Genomic DNA, 22,756 nt, shown 5'->3' on the forward strand with positions numbered 1-22,756 from the left:
GGGATTCTGACACAGCGTGAGGGCTTACTCATATCCTCAGACTCCTTTACACAAATGAGCGACTCATCCGAGGCACCGCCGGCGCCGTCTGATGTCAGAAGCGCGGCGGTCCTCCCAGCAGGCCCGGGCCTGGCCCGGGCCGACAAAGGGCTCCTTCGCTCTGGCGCGCAACCCGGCTGCACAGGGAAGATAGGGCTGCTAGGTGACGACGAGGGCTTAGACTTACCCAGGCAGAGGCTAAAAAGTACACCAGCGCCGTGTCGACAAGCAGCCGGAGACAGCTGGGCTCACGAGCCCAACACCTGAGGTCACGCTCAGATGCACACACACCGGATTTGTCAGGACAGTTTGGGCCAGCTCCAACCAATTTGTTGTCTGGTCTTCTTAATGCCGTGTACACACTCGGTTCGATACGGGGCTACATATGTGGATGTGTGTGGCCCCCCGTCAGCAGGTGGCTTTTAGTTAGGCTGGCGTTCAAAAAGTTAGAGTCATGCCTCTGCGGTTTGGCCTTGCTGTTAAAGCCCCGTCCGCACCGCAACATTTGTTTGTGCTTGGTCAGACTGGAATAATGGCATTTGTCAGTCTGCAAGTGACTAAATGAACTTGTGATGGATGAAGCGGTGACGCGTGACAGCGACGCATCAGCCCCGCTTGTGTTCTGAGCTTGTTAGAAGGTTTGTTTACCCGAGTCGTGATCACCAATAGCGAAATGGGACGGCGTTGTCTAGAGTTGTGCGGGCGGGCAGGCGTTGCTCCGACACCATATTGTCATTACAGTGGTTGTGAGAGTGGCCTTGGCTGGAGCCCCGTTCATCAGTGTGCTTAAGCCCCGATGTTCGGCTAACAGCCTGCCGTTGGAACACCTAGCATGCGTGGGAAGCACCGTGGCTGGTTTATACAGTCTCCAAAGAGCGGCAGCGACAGCAGCATGGGAACCTGTTGGCAATCTGCGGCGTGAAAGACGCCACCTGTTCAATAATTACGAATACAAATACACGCTACTCCGAGTACCGCTGACAGTGTGTCAGGCCGGCGATCACCATTCGCTGATGAGCGTCGCTGTGCTGACATGTCATGTTGTTCCCTGTAGGCGACTCCAGGCGTTAGCGGCGGTGCAGCAGTTATGTTGAGGCGGCGCTGTCGCCAAACACGGCTCATCTCCAAAGCTGTTCGTTCATCACACGGCCACGAGAAGCGAATACATGCTCGTACGCCACAGGAACCTCGCTGGCAGCGCTTCATCGGTCTCCCGTGTCGCCAGTAAACTGCGTATCTCTTAACGAGTGTACATTTGCATAGAACACGTGGCTTAATATGCAGCCGTGGAAGCAAAACATCTCCCTCGTGAAAGCAAACGGGCCGAGGGATGCTCATTACTTGCCGTCATGGCGGCGATCCAACGTGGTCAGAAGTCCAACATCTAAAAAAGACCATAGACCTGAGTTTCAGATGCCCTCCAGTGGGATTTATCTTGAACAAGCTAGCATTATCAAAGCCATTGTGTGCTAGTGTAGCCTTTTAGTTTTTTTTACGGCCTCCTCCGGGTCTTTTAATGCTGTTTTTTTGAGTGGCAGTCCGAACGGGGTTAACGTCCTTTTAACTTAGAGATAGCTGGCATACAAAAATCCTGGGGGCTTCAGAAGGAATCATACAACCCTTGATCTTCACACGCCCTCTGACATCAAATCCTTTTACATAAAAGAGTTATTTGAAATCACTCGCTTTTAACTTTTCTTTTAAGTCTGTTAAAGTTTCATAAAGAGGCTCGTCTTTTGGCATCCGCCGAAACCGTAATTCGCCATCTCGAGCTGGCATGGAAGCTGCTGCCGAACAGCCGACACACCAGTGTGCACCTCACGTTGTTGCGATACCCTGACCTTTTCTATGTTGTGCATATAATGTATGAATTCTGTGCATATAATGTGTGAATTCATGTGTACATAGTCTGTGTAGGTCTGTAGTGTTGTTAGTGTTTTGTTTTTGGGGTGGTGTGTGCTTTGTGTTAAGGTAGAGAGAGCTGGAGCACAAGAATTTCATTGTATTCCAATACACATGATAATAAAGTTGAACTTGAACTCCTGCTTCCTGCTTAGCCGGCTGAACCACCAGTACGCCAGTATTTTTTTTTTCATAGGATGAATCCGGAAAGTTCCTGCCCCCAGGCGCTAGGATTGGCCAGATCTGCCTGTTAGTCAACTTTCCGGATTCATCCTAGGAAAAAAATATTCGCTTACCGTACACACACAGTTAAGTTGGCACACTTATCTTGGTTGCAAACGTGGTCAATGGCTAACAGTTAGCTAGCAAACATGGCTAGGGTTAGGGTTAGGGTTGTTGCGCGTTCGCATCGGCCTTGACTGACAGGCAGATCTGGCCAATCCTAACGCCTGAGGGCGGGAACTTCATCCTAGAAAAAAAATATTCGCCACCAGTACACCCAATGGTGTGTTTAAGTTGAAACTTCATTTCTGATTCCAACAAGAAAAAAAAGAAGAAAAAAGAATCCATAGTCAAACTTGAAATTTAAGCGTCTAGGTAGTAGCGGTCTATTCTGTTGCCTACCAGCACGGAGCTCGCTGGTTCGAATCCCCGTGTTACCCCCGGCTTGATCGGGTATCCCTACAGACACAATTGGACGTGTCTGCGGGTGGGAAGCCGGATGTGGGTATGTGTCCTGGTCGCTGCACTAGCGCCTCCTCAGGTCAGTTGGGGCACCTGTTCAGGGTGGAGGGGGAACTGAGGGGAATAGTGTGATCCTCCCACACGCTACGTCCCCCTGGCGAAACTCCTCACTGTCAGTGGAAAAGAAGCGGCTGGCGACTCCACACATATCGGAGAAGGCATGTGGTAGTCTGCAGCCCTCCCCGTGGAGGCGGAGCAGCGTCCGGGATGGCTCGGAAGAGTGGGATAATTGGCTGGATACAATTGGGGAGAAAATTAAAAAAAAAAAACCCAAAAGACTTCAACTTTAAACAAACCAGTTGTCTTTCTCCCCTTTTGTCTCAATGTTGAAGCACTTCTTGTTCCCGTGTCCTGCTCTGCTGGCCACTGACGAGTCAGTGCCTGAGGACACTCGCATGCATACTTCCCATTAACTTAATCAGCCCTGGCACTTCAGGACTTGAAGTGTGCTGCTGGAGAGGAGGTGAATAATGTGCAGGTGGTTGGGCAATGTCCTAACGCAGGTCTTTATTTGTCGGCGGTTCTGGAGGGGGGCTCGAGAGCCATCATGTCAACGTGACGCAGTGACTCATAGTTTGGCGTGACTTGGTGAAGGGCTTCGCCACTAATGACGGCTCCGTGAGTCTGAATAGCCTCGAGTCTCAAGAGGTGGCAGCGTTGTTCACATTGGCTGGCGATGGCGGTATGGTCACGCTGGCGTTCAGCCCACCTTCATGAATTATGAATAATAACGCCTTCGTGGAGGCAAAAATCAGAGTTGCAGTGTGAAATAGCATTTTTGTGGTTGTAGTTGTGTTTCTTTTCCTGTGTTAAGTGTTGCGATTTTAAGTCCTTACCAAAGGGGTTTCATGGATGAGAGTAAGCTGATGAAAACAACAACTTGTGCTTGTTTCAAGTGGTGGATACAGGCAGTGATTGAAACAGTGCTTGCCATTGTAGATCTCGGTTTAGCAGAAGAGTTGTGAGTCCGATTAATCTCCCCATTAAGCAAGCTTTGTGCATGTAATGTCAAACCATGTGGCTCTTGCAAGAAATATTAAAGCCCGCTTCCGTTCCATCTGTTTCTGCCTTGTCTGATAATTATTTTGGGATGCGTTTCCGCTCCGTCGAGAGGCTTCCCTGACATTGTCGCAGTTGGAGGAGTCTGTTTGTTTTTACAGATTGTGCGTCGGGCCCCTGCGGGTTTAAGCAGTAACTAACCCCTGAGTGGTGTGTCTACCACAGAGCTGGAGCAAGGGCCAAGGACAAGGGCAGATGGTGAAGCTATCCAAGCTGAGCGGAGTGAAGGATGACAAAGGAGGAGGGGAGAGGAGAGAGATGATCACCCCTGCCCTCAGGGAAGCGCTGACAAAGCAAGGTGAGTACGACACGCAAAGATAAACTTCATCCATCTTCCTGGGCAAATTCGAGAGGCTTATTTAACATTATTACATCCAGGGGGGGCAGTATGGTGAAGGACTGGTGTCTCTATGCGTCTAAATGATTTTTCTTACAATCGGACAAACCGGAGACAAGGAAGGCAGCTATATATATATATATATATATATATATATATATATATATATATATATATATATTCTGAAACCGTCAATGGTGTTATAAGTGCTCAACTAATGAGGAGCGGAATATCATTTCCTGTATCCGTGTTGAGATATATATATATATAGAGAGAGAGAGAGAGAGAGAGAGAGAGAGAGAGAGAGAGAGAGAGAGAGAGAGAGAGAGAGAGAGAGAGAGAGAGAGAGAGAGAGAGAGAGAGAGAGAGAGAGAGAGAGAGAGAGAGAGAGAGAGAGAGAGAGAGAGAGAGAGAGAGAGAGAGAGAGAGCCTCTGCTCCCAAACCTACGCTTCTTTATGTGGTTGTATAATTTCATGTCTCTGTAGCACACACGCATAAAACTATGGATCGCCGTTTCCAAAGGAACATCTGCTGGGTGTCACTGGTGACCATAGGTAATATATTCACATCGTTTTCTCGGCGCCGCCGCTTTGCCATGAAAATTTACATTAAAGCTACTCAGCACACCAGCTGCTGGGAAGCACGTCCTTAACCTTGCCGTCTTCACACGGGAGAGAGCGTTTTACTCCTTTTTAACTAAAAAAAAAAAATGACGGGAGACTTATTTCCATTGCTTTAATTTTAACGGTAAATTTAACAAGCCCGAAGGAAAACTCCTGCTGAGGTGGTATCAATAAAATCTTTTTTCTTTTTCTTTTTTTTTCACTGAAAGGTAATGGCCTATTACCAAAGCGAGTGGTAGGTACGTCCGTGTTCTCCGGCTTTGTTCAGCTTAATGTCTCGCTCTGGTTTATTTTCCTCTTCTCTTTTGTTGGACTTCTTGTTTACAGACCGACATGCTAATTATGAAGCATCCCATGCCAGAGAGACGGTAATGAGCATAATGCTGAAATAAGCTACCAGGCTTATTTCAGCATTGTATTTGTGTCCTCTGCTTCTTTTTTTTTTGGAGGCAGCTTTTTAACAACTTCATAAAATCTGCTGCAGAAGAGACGGTTGAAATTATGGTGGAGACCGTTCATTCTGTCAGTTTAGAAAAGGACCATTTAAAATGTTCAGACGGCGACACGGACTACGTGAGACCACGTGAAGTCATGCCGTCAGCAAAACTGGCCAATCTATGAGCCTTCGTCTGCGTATCATGAAGAAAACCCAGCAGTCATACTTCCAGATTCAGGCAGCCGTGGTACTGTTGTTTTGGACACATCTTCTTCCAATTTCAGCGTTTTCTTAGGTGGTGGGTAGCACATGCACACAAGCACTGGTAAAGTGGAAAAAATACCTTTTTTTCTGTGAAAACGGAGTCATTTGAAACAAACTGCAGCACTCCATGTCGTGTACGGTTTGCCAGTGTTGCTAAATATGAAACACAAATGATAATACATGCCTCAGAACTTGAGGTATACACGACCCCTCCCCCCCCATTGAAAAGGCAGAGGTGTAGTTTTCTTGGTCAAGAAGATGGCCCCTGAGTGAAATGGTGCAAGCCCTCCCTCTCCTTCCTCCTGCGCATACTCTGTCAGGGAAATGTGTTTTCCAAAGCACAGCTGGAGCACTGCACTCGGAGAAACACGGGGCCGGGATGTGTGTGCTCCCCTGATGGTGCTCAGTGATACAGCATGGTCCAATTAGCCCCTCCACCTCCTCTCTCCTCAGGGTGCAGTCCCATGAGCTTTGCTCTCCTCTCGTCCACATGATACACTCTTTTAATCCCATGGTTGTAAAGCCTGAATAAAATGGCTCCTTAATATAATGTAATAATATAATAAAATCTTTACGTTTCTGGGGAGGGAAGATGGCAGCGCGAATTCACCTTTGCAGAGGCCTCGCCCAGTACCGTCCATGCTGTGTCTTTGTCCACGTCTGCATCTAAGTTTGTTTTGTCTTCGTTTGATGGCTGGGAGAGCTGGTGCTAGATTGGCTGGGAGACTTGGTCTGCTGCGTCCTGTGGGCCCAGGGACCACAGCCCTGACCAGCACTGCACCTGAAGAGGTAACACTGAGGGCGGTCTGACAGGACACGGAAGCAGGGCAGGCTAAGCTAAATGCTAGCCCATGCTGACCAGCAGTTCTGATAACACCGAGGGCGGTCTGGCGGCAGCCTCGCCTAGCGTTGACTGTGTTTTTGGTGTCGTCGTGTGGAGTGCGGGGAGGTGTGTCGAAGGTGTCTGGCTGGGAGAGCTGGCGTTGAATCGACTGGGGGAGCCTGGTGTGCTGCATCCAGTGGGCCCAGAGATCATGGCCCTGCCAGAGATGCGCCCGAGGAGGAGACACCGAGGGCGGTCTGTCAGGACGCGGAAGCGGGGAAGGCTAAGCTAACTGCTAGCCCATGCAGACCGTCAGTTCAGGTTCCTGGGCAAATTCGAGAGGCTTAGTTAACATTATTACATCCAGGGGGGGCAGTATGGCGAAGGGTTGGTGTCTCTATGCGTCTAAATGATTTTTCTTACAATCGGACAAACCGGAGACAAGGAAGGCAGCTATATACACTACCGTTCAAAAGTTTGGGATCACCCAAACAATTTCGTGTTTTCCATGAAAAGTCACACTTATTCACCACCATATGTTGTGAAATGAATAGAAAATAGAGTCAAGACATTGACAAGGTTAGAAATAATGATTTGTATTTGAAATAAGATTTTTTTTACATCAAACTTTGCTTTCGTCAAAGAATCCTCCATTTGCAGCAATTACAGCATTGCAGACCTTTGGCATTCTAGCTGTTAATTTGTTGAGGTAATCTGGAGAAATTGCACCCCACGCTTCCAGAAGCAGCTCCCACAAGTTGGATTGGTTGGATGGGCACTTCTTTGAGCAGATTGAGTTTCTGGAGCATCACATTTGTGGGGTCAATTAAACGCTCAAAATGGCCAGAAAAAGAGAACTTTCATCTGAAACTCGACAGTCTATTCTTGTTCTTAGAAATGAAGGCTATTCCATGCGAGAAATTGCTAAGAAATTGAAGATTTCCTACACCGGTGTGTACTACTCCCTTCAGAGGACAGCACAAACAGGCTCTAACAGGTACTATTTAATGAAGATGCCAGTTGGGGACCTGTGAGGCGTCTGTTTCTCAAACTAGAGACTCTAATGTACTTATCTTCTTGCTCAGTTGTGCAACGCGGCCTCCCACTTCTTTTTCTACTCTGGTTAGAGCCTGTATATATCAACACGGATACAGGAAATGATATTCCGCTCCTCATTAGTTGAACACTTATAACACCATTGACTATATATATATATATATATATATATACACACACACACACACACACTATACACTATGTGTATATATATATAGTGTTTTGACGGTTTTGGAAAAAAACACTCTATATATATATATATATATATATATATATATATACACACACACACACACACTATACACTATGTATATATACACTCACCGGCCACTTTATTAGACACACCTGTCCAACTGCTCGTTAACGCAAATTTCTAATCAGCCAATCATATGGCAGCAGCTCAATGCATTTAGGCATGTAGACATGGTCAAGACGATCTGCTGCAGTTCAAACCGAGCATCAGAATGGGGAAGAAAGGTGATTTAAGTGACTTTGAACGTGGCATGGTTGTTGGTGCCAGACGGGCTGGTGTGAGTATTTCAGAAACTGCTGATCTACTGGGATTTTCGCGCACAACCATCTCTAGGGTTTACAGAGAATGGTCCGAAAAAGAGAAAATATCCAGTGAGCGGCAGTTCTGTGGGCGAAAATGCCTTGTTGATGCCAGAGGTCAGAGGAGAATGGCCAGACTGGTTCGAGCTGATAGAAAGGCAACAGTAACTCAAATAACCACTCATTACAACCGAGGTATGCAGAAGAGCATCTCTGAACGCACAACACGTCGAACCTTGAGGCAGATGGGCTACAGCAGCAGAAGACCACACCGGGTGCCACTCCTGTCAGCTAAGAACAGGAAACTGAGGCTACAATTCGCACAGGCTCACCAAAATTGGACAATAGAAGATTGGAAAAACGTTGCCTGGTCTGATGAGTCTCGATTTCTGCTGCGACATTCGGATGGTAGGGTCAGAATTTGGCGTCAACAACATGAAAGCATGGATCCATCCTGCCTTGTATCAACGGTTCAGGCTGGTGGTGGTGGTGTAATGGTGTGGGGGATATTTTCTTGGCACACTTTGGGCCCCTTAGTACCAATTGAGCATCGTGTCAACGCCACAGCCTACCTGAGTATTGTTGCTGACCATGTCCATCCCTTTATGACCACAGCGTTCCCATCTTCTGATGGCTACTTCCAGCAGGATAACGCGCCATGTCATAAAGCTCGAATCATCTCAGACTGGTTTCTTGAACATGACAATGAGTTCACTGTACTCAAATGGCCTCCACAGTCACCAGATCTCAATCCAATAGAGGACCTTGGGGATGTGGTGGACCGGGAGATTTGCATCATGGATGTGCAGCCGACAAATCTGCAGCAACTGCGTGATGCTATCATGTCAATATGGACCAAACTCTCTGAGGAATGTTTCCAGTACCTTGTTGAATCTATGCCACGAAAGATTAAGGCAGTTCTGAAGGCAAAAGGGGGTCCAACCCGGTACTAGCAAGGTGTACCTAATAAAGTGGCCAGTGAGTGTATATATATATATATATATATATATATATATATATATAGTGTTTTTTTCCGAAACCGTCAGTGGTGTTATAAGTGCTCAACTAATGAGGAACAGAATATCATTTCCTGTATCCGTGTTGATTCATATATATATATATATATATATATATATATATAGCCTCCGCTCCCAAACCTACGCTTCTTTATGTGGTTGTATAATTTCATGTCTCTTTAGCACACACGCTTAAAACTATTGATCACCGTTTCCAAAGGAACATCTGCTGGGTGTCACTGGTGACCATAGGTAATATATTCACATCGTTTTCTCGGCGCCGCCCCTTTGCCATGAAAATTTACATTAAAGCTACTCAGCACAACAGCTGCTGGGAAGCACGTCCTTAACCTTGCCGTCTTCACACGGGAGAGAGCGTTTTACTCCTTTTCAGGGCTAGCCCATGCAGACCGGCAGTTCCGGCAGTCATCCTGGCTGGCGTTCGTTCTCTGGACGGTGGAAGTTTCGGACTGTGTTGCATTGAGTGGACTGTGTTGTTAACTGTTTGTGTTTTTTTTCTCTGACTTTGTATGCTTTTGGTGGTGTCGTTTTTGGGAAATTTGGGATGTGTGTTTTTGTCTTTTGTGTCGTTCTGCTGTGGGCTGGGGGAAACGGAATTTCGTTTCTTTTGTGTACACAAGTACACGAAAGAAATGACAATAAATTGTTCCTGATTCCTGACTTCCTGGTTTGGAGTCTGCATCTTAAAAACGCTCCTTTCGGAAGGCTAGATGACCGCTACCCCTCGATCCCCAAAAGAAACGGGACACCCTACCCCTATGCGGCTGCATGCAAAACGGAGGGGTAGGGCCAAGTGGTAGGGCCAAGGGGGGGAATTGGGATTGGGCCTAAGTAACTATACACAATACACTAGTGCACAAAGCAGACAAGCTGTAGTATCATGAACAGTAGATGGTACATATAGGTTACACATAGTACAAATAGTGACAGTGCAAACAGTACAATAAGCAATTACTATACTATACGGTTTGATTAAAAACACACAATACAGGAATTCACTGACATAGTAGTAAACAAGTGCTGTGCTGCGTCAGTTGAAAAGTGTTAGATTTTCATAAGGTCTGGGAGGCTGCTCGTTGTTTACTCAGCTATTGTTTGAACCATTCTGACATATGCTCTCTGTTTAGCCCCTTCACCAGGGCTGTAATGCAGACCACTCGTAATCATAAAAATAAAAACCTTCTTTTAGCTTACACAGACCTCCATAAATAGGACTCGGTGAGCAACGTTTTCATTTCATCTGACTAAATGTTGACCTAGTTCACGCTGGCAACAAACAGTCCCTGAAGACTCGGGAACTGAAAAGTGGGAAGGATGAAAGCGTTGGCGTTGTGCGATGATATGGGTGTTGGGTGGGTGTTAGTCTGTGTTTTCTGCTCTTGGCACGGCATGGATGCTAACAGTGATACTTCTACTACTGCTACTACTAGTACGACTACTACTACTACTTTGGGCTGCTCCCGTTAGGGGTCGCCACAGCGGATCATTCGATTCCATCTCTTCCTGTCCTCTGCATCTTCCTCTGTCACACCAGCCACCTGCATATCTTCCCTCACCACATCCATAAACCTCCTCTTTGGCCTTCCTCTCCGCTATCAATGATATTTCTAATGGAAGTTATTCTACGTCAAGAACAAGAGAAATTCACTGTATCCATTATCTGAACCGCTTATCCTGCTCTCAGGGTCGCGGGGATGCTGGAGCCTATCCCAGCAGTCATTGGGGGGCAGGCGGGAAGACACCCTGGACAGACCATCACAGGGCTGACACAGGGCCAACACACACACACACACACACATACACACATACACATACACACACATTCATACCAAGGGACAATTTAGTATGGCCAATTCACCTGACCTACATGTCTTTGGACTGTGGGAAGAAACCGAAGTACCCGGAGGAAACCCACGCAGACACGGGGAGAACATGCAAACTCCACACAGAGGACGACCCGGGATGACCCACCAAGGTTGGACTACCCCGGGGCTCGAACCCAGGACCTTCTTGCTGTGAGGCGACCGCGCTAACCACTGCACCACCGTGCCGCCTAAATTCACTGCAGTACTACATGTTTAGAGAAACTGTTTTTGCTTCCATCTCACAGTTGAAGAGACTTTAAATTATATTTATACATAATTCTCAAAAGATGTAGCCAATATTTCATCAGTGCTGACATGGGTTCAAATTTACTGGCAGTCACTATTTATTGTTGGATCATCCTGACAGGGTAATGAATATTCTTGGATACCATTCAAAGATAAAAGCGAGGCTTTGACAGTATGTCGACTGTAATTTTAATGTGGTACTCGTGGGCGTCAGTTTGTTTTGAAAAGTGCCGGAGACACCAACGGGTTTGACACGTTCACCCCTTTTTTTCAGCGGGCCGTATACTGCCGACCGATACAGACCACCTCCCTTTTAGGATTGCCTTTAAAAGCTGCTTTCGCTTTTTATTTGTGTTACGGTGCTATAACATTAACCTGCCAACATGGATGCCATGATGCGTCGTGGTAAGGTGGATGCAGTTGCATCTTTTTATTCGAGTGTTTTGAAAGTCACTGTCATGTAAAACAAGAAAAAGTTTATTACATAACCAACATGTCTTAAGTTATATCTGTCAAGCACACCACCTGTGCATGTTTTCCCAAATACTGAGACCGTGTTAGACCTGGTTATCTCTATTCCAAGCCACATTGCAGCACATTAGAGACAAGTAACATTGACGTCAGTGCCGACGTCAACAAGGTTGTCAGTGGTAGAAGTGACGTCTGTTGTCGGCCCCCAAACACGCTGACATTAGACACTGATAGCCAAGTGCAATACAGTCCCTAGAACAGATCAAGGATGTCCCAGAGGCGGATGAACGCAGAGGACAGAGTAAAGATTCGGGCTACCATAATCACCTGTGTATTTACTTATCTGATCCCTGCTATATGCATCGGTCTGTGACTGGAGCAAAATAGCCCAGTGTTTATCTAACTGTTGCTTGAAATTCGCAACCAGTTTAGCGAACGTTAGCTATCTAGCACCAGCTACTTCCTGCTGCCAACTGCTGCCTGTAATACCCAAATTTAGCTAGGATAGCTAGCTAGCATTAAAATAGCCCAAGCAGTTGTGGGGAAATACTCATTGTCATTGTATTCTTACAACGAATTTGTTCTCTGCATTTAACCCATCCTATTGTGTAGGAGCAGTGGGAAACTTCAGTTCTTTCCATTGCCTTGCTCAGGGGCACAGGCAGGAGTATTAACCCGATCACGCATGTCTTTTTTATGGTGGGAAGAAACCGGAGCACCCGGAGGAAACCCACGCAGACATGGGGAGAACATGCAAACGCCACACAGAAAGGACCTGGGATGGCCTGAGGTTCGAACCCAGGACCTTCTTACTGTGAGGCAACAGTGTTGACCACTGGGCCACTGTGCCACCCATGATTAGCTAACAATAGCAAAACTTATTAATAAACCAGTCTTAGCTTCATATGGTTCACTAAAAATTCTCCATGTTGTAGAGTGTTCTTGTGTGTCCATTGTTATTTTCATAGTAAGTTGTTTGATTGCTTTCCAAAAGCGGCCCATTTTTCAGTGGCAACTAACATCTTGCTGACTCAGGTCCTTACTTGAGAGGGATTTAGCCGATCAAATGTTAACTTGGGCTAATGTTAGCTAACTTCGCTGCTCTCAGTTAAACACATTGACCAACATTAATGAACTTCAGTTGTGTCAAATCAGAAGTAAGCTGATTTTCTAAGGAAGTGTTAGTGAACATAAATCTAACTGCTTGGTGTCCGGGTAGCGTAGCAGTGTATTCTATTGCCTACCAACATGGGGATCTCTGGTTCGAATCGCCGTGTTACCTCTGACTTGGTCGGGCGTCCCTACAGACACAATTGTCCGTGTCTGTGGGTGGGAAGCCGGATGTGGGTATATGTCCTGGTCACTGCACTAGCGCCTCCTCTGGTCAGTCGGGGCGCCTGTTCAGTGGTTAGCGCGGTTGCCTCACAGCAAGAAGGTTCTGGGTTCAAACCCCGAGGTAGTCCAACCTTGGGGGGGAGTCGCCCTCTGCGTGGTGTTTGCATGTTCTCCCCATGTCTGCGTAGGTTTCCTCCCACAGTCCAAAGACATGTAGGTCTGGTGACTCAGCCGTACTAAATTGTCCCTAGGTGTGTGTGTCGGCTTTGTGATGGCCTGGCGGCCTGTCCAGAGTGTCTCCCCGCCTGCCGCCCAATGACTGCTGGGATAGGCTCCAGCATCCCCGCGACCTTGACAGCAGGATACACAGTTTGGATGATGGATGGATTTAGTTCAACTAACCAGAGGCTTTCAAAAAGTAGTGGGGACAAAATGGTACATGACAGAAAGTGGTGGGGACATGTCCACAGCGTAAATGACGCCTATGGCAGTGCTGTCTCAATTAATTCATCAAGACTGTCCATCACCATCTTGTTGGAGCACTTCTCAGTGTTTCTGTAATTTCATAATCATTCCTCAAACATAAATCTCATCCTGTAAGTGGCCAAGCGAAACTTAAGAGAAGACCAAACGTGCTCCTAAATTAAAAATATTGAGAGGAAATTTACGAGCCTAAATTCACACCCGGTCATGAGAGAGCTCTATTTGGCCAGAGGAAGTGTTTAGTAAGGCGTTGGATGGATCAGGAGTTGGCAGTTTGTAGTTTCTGATGTCAGAGGTCAACGGCTGCCATCTTGAGACGAGAACGAATTGAAGGTCAAACGGAGGAGCTGAGGATGGTCAAACTTTAGATTTTAATCGATCTGTGTATGTCAGCAGAATAAAGTACCACATCTTTGTAGGCCCAAGATAACAATCCTTTGATTTTGTGCCATCACATAAATATGAACTACGTTTGCAAAGTGCCAGATACTTAAATATGTTTAGATATTTGTGTAAGTTGGTAAGCCTCCCTCGCAAAAGACATTTTTGACCTTAATTGTACTTACCCTAAATAAGTAGATAGATAGATCGATCAATAAAGGATAAATGAAAATGACCATGGTGGCAAGTCGGTGCAGTTGTAAGCCTCATAGCAAGAAGGTCCTGGGTTCGAGCCCCGGGGTAGTCCAACCTTGGGGGTCGTCCCGGGTCGTCCTCTGTGTGGAGTTTGCATGTTCTCCCCGTGTCTGCGTGGGTTTCCTCTGGGGGCTCCAGTTCAAGTGAATGTGTGTGTGTGTGTGTGGGGGGGGGGGGGCTGTGATGGCCGCCAGGCCTGTCCAGGGTGTCTCCCCACCTGCCGCCCAATGACTGCTGGAATAGGCGCCAGCATCCCTGTGACCCTGAGAGCAGGATAAGCGGTTCAGATAATGGATGGATGGATGGATGGAAAATGACCATTAGGCCAAAATTGTATTTATTTTATCTGCTATTGTAATTTGGGAAGTGGCTAACCAATATGCTTTCACATCATGTGTCTTTGCAGAAAATTAATATTTGTCATGATGAACCATGAGCTGCCTTGCATATAAAAGCTATATGTAATGTCTGTTGAACTGCAAGAGCTGTTTTATAGTCAGTTCAATTCAAATTCAAATGGCTTTACTGGCATGACGTAACACTACATGTTGCCAAATTGTAGTCTCTCTCCGGTGATGTTGAGTAGCATCTTGTAGAAATGTACATGCCAAGTGGAGAAAATTTGCTTGGCGCCTGGTGCGGATGGGGTGCGGGTGCTGTAAGGGACTCAAATGTTGAGTTTCGCTGAGGCCTCTGTTTACCCGAAGTTTGCATTTTTTTCCCCCCAGTAGCGTTCTAACTTTGAAATGAAAATTAGATGCATCCCACTGTGTTTCCCCCAACGGATGCCTTTATGTAGAGAAATGAAGGTCAGCAGAAGTACCTTCCCTCTCTCTACCGTCCCTCTCTCTTCTCAACATACTCACATTCAAGGCTTCGGAGATGTGTGATTTCAGGTTTTAACAAATGAAATCATCAAGGGGGGGAACGAGCCTTTGGATGAGGATCATTAACACTCACACAAACCCCCAGCATGCCCGGTTTTTCTCCGGTCCCTCCAAACACATCGGACACTCTTGATATTTCTTAGGCCACTGGGTGCAAGACAAGGTGCGGATGTAGTATCTCCAGGAATTTGGGTAAGAAAGTGATTTAATGCTGCTCAGTATGTATGTACACAGTTGAGGAAAAAGAAGGAGGCGATAAACACAAGGGGAAGAGATAGATTGAGTTTGAGTATGATCTACATGAGTGTATCCGTGTTTACATTGATTTTTCTATTTTAGAAGCAATGTCTCAGATTAATAGCAAGCCCCCTGTTTGAATTGAACTTTAAATGGAGATTAAACCTATTTAAAGTAGTGCAGCACATTCCCTAAACTATTTGGAGCTTGACTGAATATCCTGACTGAATCAGGAACACTCTATTTGTCTTTTAATTTCATGCACTTGTGCACACGAAATGAAACGAAATATCGTCTCCCCACAGCAGCGCAACACAAAGACAAAAACACATATCCAAAACTACAAGAACTACATGAACACACATACCCAAACCAACACATATATCCAACTAACACATATATCCAAACTAAACAAAAAAAAATCACTGTCCAGGAGAACGAACAGCGGAACTGTCGGTCTGCATGGGCTAGCACTTAGCTTAGCCTGCCCCGCTTCCGCGTCCTGTCAGACCCGCCATCGATGTTTCCTCTTTGGGCACAGCTCTGGGCAGGGCCGTGGTCCCTGGGTCCACCGGACGCAGCAGACCAGGCTCCCCCAGCTGATCCAATGCCAGCTCTCCCAGCCAGACACCTTCGACACTCCACACAATGACACTAAAACACAGTTGACGCAAGGCGAGGCCGCTGCCAGACCACTCGTGGGTGTTATCGGAACTGCCGGTCTGCATGGGCAACTAGTTAGCTTAGCCTGCCCCGCTTCGGCGTCCTGTCAGACCGCCTTCGGGTGTTCGGATGCAGCTCTGGTCAGGGCTGTGGTCCCTGGGCCCACCGGACGCAGCAGACCAAGTTCTCTCAGCCATCAAACAAAGACAAACAGACGCAGGCGTGGACAAAGACACAGCATGGACGGTACTGGGCGAGGCTGCCGCAAATGTGAATTGGCGTCACGAATAGCATCTGTATTTGACTTATCCACGTTGTCAAAAAAATCTGTCTGACTTCTGAAAGTCGGATACAGGTTTGAATAAAAGAAAATACACTTTCCTCTAGTTGTCTGAGATTTGATGAGCCTGTTTTATGATTTCAAACACTAGATAATGCTCCCATGAACATTTATTGGCATGCCACCATGTGACGTTTCGAGCGTTAAACTCTTCTTCAGACGGACTCTGCGTGCCGACTCTATTTTTCCGTTTTTCACCTTCTTCTGTCCAGCACCTCGTATTCATTGTCTGGATGTGCGTGCTATTATAAACTATGAGAGGCCGTATAGGCCATGTTCCATACTTTACCTCTCACATACACTACTGAAAATGCTCTCACATGCATATGTGAAATCCTCTCACATATGCATGTGAAATCCTCTCACATACTACTGAAAATGCTCTCACATACTACTGAAAATGCTCTCACATACTACTGAAAATGCTCTCACATACTACTGAAAATCCTCTCACATACTACTGAAAATCCTCTCACATACTACTGAAATGCAATAGTTGTATGTTAGAGGAATTTCGGTAGTATGTGAGAGCATTTTCAGTGGTGTGTGTGAGAGATAAAGCATGGAATATGGCCTACACGGCCTCTCATAATAAGATTTTTACCTTTTTTATGATTTCCCCCAACAACATTTTTCGCTATTTCCCTTTCTTTCTTCTCGGGTCTTTGGACTAATCTAGCATTATCGATCGTACGTAGCACCAAAGCAGGTCTCCGTTGCTCTCGGCAGGGTGCCGGAGCAGTCAGATGTAATGGACGTAGTATTCAGATGAAGGAATTAGAGATGATCGTTAAGTACTGATTAGTGTGAACAATTATGCTGCAAATGGTGGAGGAGGCAGCTGCAAGTAAGGTTCATACACACAAAGTTGAATTAACCTTACACGAAATGAACGGTTTGAAACATACCAACATGTACCCTGGCTCTGCCAAATGACGAGCTAAGCAGGTGTGGTCTTGGCTAGTACTTGGATAGTAGACCTCCCTGGAAAACTGAGTTGCTGCCGGAAGTGGTTTTGGTTGGCCAGTAGGGGGCAGTCTTCCCTCTGGTCCTAATAAAATCAACAAATATCAAATCCCACTGCAGTGACGGGGGCACTGTGCTGTGGGAGATGCCGTCCTTCGGTTGAGACGTTAAACCGAGGTCCTGACTCACTGTGGTCATTAAAGAGCCCATGGCACTCATCGCAAAGAGTAGGGGGTCCCCCGGTGTCCTGGCAAAATTCCCAACTTGGCTCTCTCCATCTGGCCACCTAATCATCCCCCCTGCCCCCATGTAATTGGCTAAGTCATGCCTCCCTCTCCACCTCAAGTTGATGTGTGGTGAGCGTTCTGGTGTAAAATGGCTGCCGTGCATCACCCAGGTGGTGCTACACACTGGTGGTGGTTGAGGTGAGTTCCCCCTTTCACTGTGAAGCGCTTTGGGTGTCTAGAAAAGCCCCATATAAATGCAATGATTATTATTATTATTATTATTATTATTCTAATAAAAATCAGTGTCACTATAGTAGCATGACTAATTAAAGGCACGTGGTGTCTCCAGCTTTTTATTTTATTTCAAAAAGTGCACTCGAACCCTTTAGATATTGCCTCTTTGGAACGCTTGACCGTTGTTTTTCTGCCATAAGCCGGCTCTTGATATCACGTTCTGGCAACTTTTGGTTGTGGAGACTTCAGAGTCAGCGTGTGTAGAACAAGAAAGGCCTCAAGCTTCTCCTCCATCAGCAAAATCCTGATTGTATGGATTTAAATCGCAGCATCTCTTGTTGTCACGCTTGTCTTTGAGATGCGACTGCTTCATCGCTTTGTGGGGATCTTGTACATCTGTCTTTTTCCCCCACAATGCATTGCTTTTATTTCTGAGTAATGGAGGCAGGGAGCTGGAGAAACCTGGGTAAGGAAAAGCAGTAGATTCTCCCCGGCCGCTGAGCAAGGCACTCGTTCCACGCAGACTGTGGTTGCTCAGAGGAACTCCCAGTACATGAACGTGTGTGACTGTGTGAGAGTAAAGACAGCCGCTGGTCCAAACCGTATAATAAAAGGCTGGAAAATGGTCCCTCTGCTAAATGCTGTGCAAAAGGGCTCTTCATCACGGGGTTGCTCTGCAATCGACATGTAAGAGAATGTTGATACACTTGAGTGTTGTGGTAATTTCTTACACAATATGTTATTGGTTTCCAAAAACACTGCATTGATTCTTAAGATGCGGCACGGTGGTGCAGAGGTTAGCACAGTCGCCTCACAGCAAGAAGGTCCTGGTTTCGAGCTCCGGAGTAGTCCAACGTTGGGGATCGTTCCGGGTTGTCCTCTGTGTGGAGTTTGCATGTTCTCCCGGTGTCTGTGTGGGTTTCCTCCGGGGGCTCCGGTTTCCTCCCACAGTCCAAAGACATGTAGGTCAGGTGACTCGGCCATACTAAATTGTCCCTAGGTATGAATGTGTGTGTGTGTGTGTGTGTGTGTGTGTGTGGGCCCTGTGTGATGGCCTGGTGGCCTGTCCAGGGTGTCTCCCCACCTGCCGCCCAATGACTGCTGGGATAGGCTCCAGCATCCCCGCGACCCTGAGAGCAGGATAAGCGGTTGGATAATGGATGGATGGATGGATGAGTCTTAAGATTACACACAAAACGACGCAGCGGTGGCAATTACGTCATTGTGTAGTTTCCATCTCCGACCACTAGGTGACAAGTGGAGTATTGTAATAGGAATGCACAGAACCCCAGCAACAACAGGCCAGCGCCATATTAGCCATGACTCTGATTACTCTGATTTTACGCGTATTGAAGTGATATATTTCTATAATCTTGACAAAATACTGCAATATATCACATTGTTTAGATTGTTATCATATATCACACAGTATACAAAACCATGACACTTTTACTGTGATGTGAATTTTGTCAGCAAATTCTTGCTAATACACAGCCCTACCGTGCAACACATCACTTACTTGCAAACAACAAACACAGTCTTGTTGCTCTTTCTGTGTATTTGTGCGTCTGTCTGTATTCTTCGTTGTAATGTACCACTGGCAGGTTTCGAGTTCAGAGGAATGCTTGTTGTCTGAGAGCTTCATTTCCACTCATTTGACTTTGTCTCCCCCCCCCCCCCCCCCGCAGGGTACAGGCTGATTGGAAGTCACTCGGGGGTGAAGCTTTGTCGATGGACCAAGGTAACGTACCTCTTCTGAACAGAACGCCGTTTTACGACAACCCAAACATCACACACACACACACAATAAAATCCATCCTCTCTGTTGGCTAGTCTATGCTGCGAGGAAGAGGAGGATGTTACAAGCACACCTTCTACGGCATCGAGTCTCACCGCTGCATGGAAACCACCCCCAGCTTGGCCTGTGCAAACAAATGCGTGTTTTGCTGGAGGTATGTACCTACAAATACAATAAATAAATAAAGAAATAAGCGACTCCAAGGTTCAGCACTGAATTCATTAATGGGTTGCTCAGCTTGACATTTATGCCCGGACCCAGCGTGACCTTGAAGGGCGAATAGTCTTGGTTCAGAAAAGTGCTGTTAGTTTTGAGCACGTTGAGCCCATTAGTAGGTATATTTGCTTTGCAACTGGTTACCTTCGTGTTACAATTGGATGTGGACAGAATTTATTTATTTTCAGGTTTCTTTTTTTAAATTTGTTTTTCAACCTCTGATGGACTGGCCCTTGATGTTTTTGGTTTTGTTATATTACAAGCTGGATAACACAGTGCAGAGAGCATCCCACCGTCTCAAACTTTTCTGCAAGTTAGTTTTAATGATGTAGTCCCAAGGCTTTTTGACCTTCTCCAGTTGCAGAGCTCTTGTATTTACTCTCCTGCCTTGGGACCCGGACTCATTAAAACATAATGCTCTTTTTGTCACAGTGGAATCCACCACAATTCACCCACAGGAAGATGTACTTTTAGAAATTCGGGGTATAGCATATTATCCTAAGGATGCTCAGGTGTGACTCCTCTCCAAAAAAAATTGTGTTCGGCATCTCGGGAGTCTTCCTTATTTGTAAAGACCCCTCCCTGTCATTGAGTGATCGTATCTGTCTTGTCCACCTAGTAATTTACCCGGTGATTTATGAGCGCCGGGGTAATGACTAGTGCAATTAGGAGGCGCAATAGGGGAGACTGATTCATGATGGCGTTGGTGAGAGAGGGCAAAGGCTTTGCACACCACAAAGTGCCCTTTTGAAAAGGGCGACTGTGCGGAGCGCCATGAAAGGTCTCTGACAGCGCTGGCTGTGGCGTCTGGCTGTGCTGTCACCGCGGATACGACAGACCCTGGCGAGGCGACTATTTAGGACGACGCGGGAGTAAAAAATTTTAAAAAAAGCTTTTGGAAGCAAAGAGGTGCTTTCTCATAACCGAGCCCTCACACCACCTTTCACGGCTTAGCAGCGAACAGGTGACGCAAGGTTTGATGGGAGACGGAGAGTGGTGTGTGTGCATAACAAGAGAGTGAGGGACATTTTTGGATGTTGTAGGGCGTCCAAAGTGGTGTGTTGTGTTGTTCCGCTGTTTGGGTTTATTTTTGCCGTTGTTTGGTCCTCCCCACCTCAACACAGTCACAACTCAATCTGGAAGGCGCTTAAAGAGGTAGTAAACCTTTAATTATATTTTATTTTGAGCTGAAACACAAGTTGGTATTTCCCCCAGGAGGTAAAACCGATTGCCTTGATTGTTTTGATGGGGAAAAAATCTATGCTGTCTCTCCGTCAGGGTAAAAAACACATTAGGATCAGCAACCCCAATTTGCCTACACAATATGAAGGCGTCAAAGACACCCAAACACCATATTGTGTAGCAGACACGCATGGGATCCAGCGCATTACACCAGTAAATTGTGAGGCGATTAGAAAGACGACGGGTTAGCCAGCTAAATTCTCTGGGTAGGCTTGTGAGAGCCTAGGACATGATGTGCTACTACAACACTGCCACCTTTAGTCTACCCCGTAGCACGGTCACTGTACTCTACATCTACTACACCCCTTTTTATCCTTTATGCACGGACAACACTATCACTGTCCCCTACAACTACACCCCTTTACATCATTTACGGGTCGGACCCTTTAGCTGACTGGTTAGCGCAGTCGCCTGTGGTCCCGGTGACCCAGGTTCGATTCGTGGCTGCGGCAGCGGCTGGCTAGCTGCCCCCTGAATTCGCTACATTGGTGTCAGAAGTGGGATGGTGAGGCCGGAAGGCCATCAGAAGTACGTGTGCCCAGAGGTGTGAGAGAGCTGATATGCTTGAAGCGTGGGGAGGCGCTTCCCGAAGGATGACTAGACTTGCTAGCCCTTGGCTAACTGGTCGGACCCTTTAGTTGACAGATTAGCGGAGTTGCCCGTGGTCCGGGCTACCTGGGTTCAGTTCCCGGCTGCGGCGGATTCCCGGCTGCCCCCTGAATGGTGATTGATGGTGGTTTCCATTTATACATGGACACCACCATCCCTTTACATACGTTGTGTGTATGCCTATGTCAGCGAGCAGGGCGCCACCATCACTGTCCTCTACATCTACAACCCTTCGTATTCATAAAGGGTAGGGAGTCATAAAGCGACTGTTGTCTGCTGTTGCTTGCCACATCTACCTCTGTCTCACTGAATGTGAAGCCTATGACCAAGTAACTGCGGTAAAGGCTTTATGAATAAACTTGAGTTGCCTTGAAGTCCTCTGAATCATTGTCAGTAGTGAAATAGTGATATCGTAGAGTGAATACATCCACTCACGTCCTCACTATCATTCTCTCACTCTCTCTCTCTCTCTGTCTCTATCTCTGTGCCCCGCCAACAGACACCACACTAACCCTGTGGGTACTGAGTGGCGCTGGAAGATGGACCCTGCTGAAAAGATCCTACAGGATGCCCTGGAAAAGCACCAGAACATGATCTGGCAGTTTAGAGGTTGGTCTGAAGAGAATGTATGCATGGATGTTGTTCAATCGGTCTATGTTTCTGTCTGTCTGTCTGTCTGTCTCTCTCTCACACTCTCTTTCTCTCCCTCTCTCTCTCTCTCTCTCTCTCACACACACACACCTCACACACACACACACATACACACGCTCTCTCTCTATCTCTTTCTGTCTCTATCTTTGTCTCTCTCTCTTTCTCTATATATATCTATATTTATCTATCTCCCTGTGGATAAGAATAAGAACTACACCAGTTCATTAAAAACAAACTAATTAGTCCCAGTAAAATCACCGCCCTGCTTGCTGATATATGCATACACACACACAAAATAAATAAATAAATACAAAAAACTATATAAATCTCCCTCTCACCCATTTTCGGTGGTGTATGTCTTTCTCAAGCTCGGGTCCTCTACCAGAGGCCTGGGAGTTTGGGGGTTCTGCACAGGATCTTGGCTGTTCCTAGGACTGCACTTTTCTGGACAAATACCTCCGATATTCTTCATGGAATCTGCTGGAGCCACTCTCCCAGTTTGGGGTCACAGCCCCTAGTGCTCCTATTACCACTGGGACTACTGTGGATTTCACCTTCCACATCCAGTCTAGTTCTTCCTTCAGGCCTTGGTATTTCTCTAGCTTCTCATGCTCTTTCATCCTGATGTTGCCTTCGCTAGGAATTACTACATCGATCACTACTGCTGTCTTCTGTTCCTAGTCAACCACCACAATGTCTGGTTGATTAGCCTACACCTCCTTTTCTGTCTGGAACTTGAAGGCCCACAGGATCTTAGCTCAGCCATTTTCAACCACC

General features: G+C 46.6%; 1 protein-coding gene across 1 annotated transcript in view; it reads left to right on the forward strand.

Annotated features, from left to right (window-relative positions):
• The window catches only part of tyw1 (tRNA-yW synthesizing protein 1 homolog (S. cerevisiae)), a 144,012-nt gene that overhangs the window by 27,256 nt on the left and 94,000 nt on the right, over positions 1–22,756 (forward strand). Inside the window, exons 8-11 of the mRNA XM_056283730.1 lie at positions 3,910–4,042; positions 19,152–19,204; positions 19,297–19,415; positions 21,828–21,937. Coding sequence (XP_056139705.1) covers positions 3,910–4,042; positions 19,152–19,204; positions 19,297–19,415; positions 21,828–21,937 — 415 coding nt within the window. The remainder of the gene's footprint in view (positions 1–3,909; positions 4,043–19,151; positions 19,205–19,296; positions 19,416–21,827; positions 21,938–22,756) is intronic.

This window comes from Lampris incognitus, chromosome 7, assembly GCF_029633865.1.
Source record: "Lampris incognitus isolate fLamInc1 chromosome 7, fLamInc1.hap2, whole genome shotgun sequence".
NCBI lineage: Eukaryota > Metazoa > Chordata > Actinopteri > Lampriformes > Lampridae > Lampris > Lampris incognitus.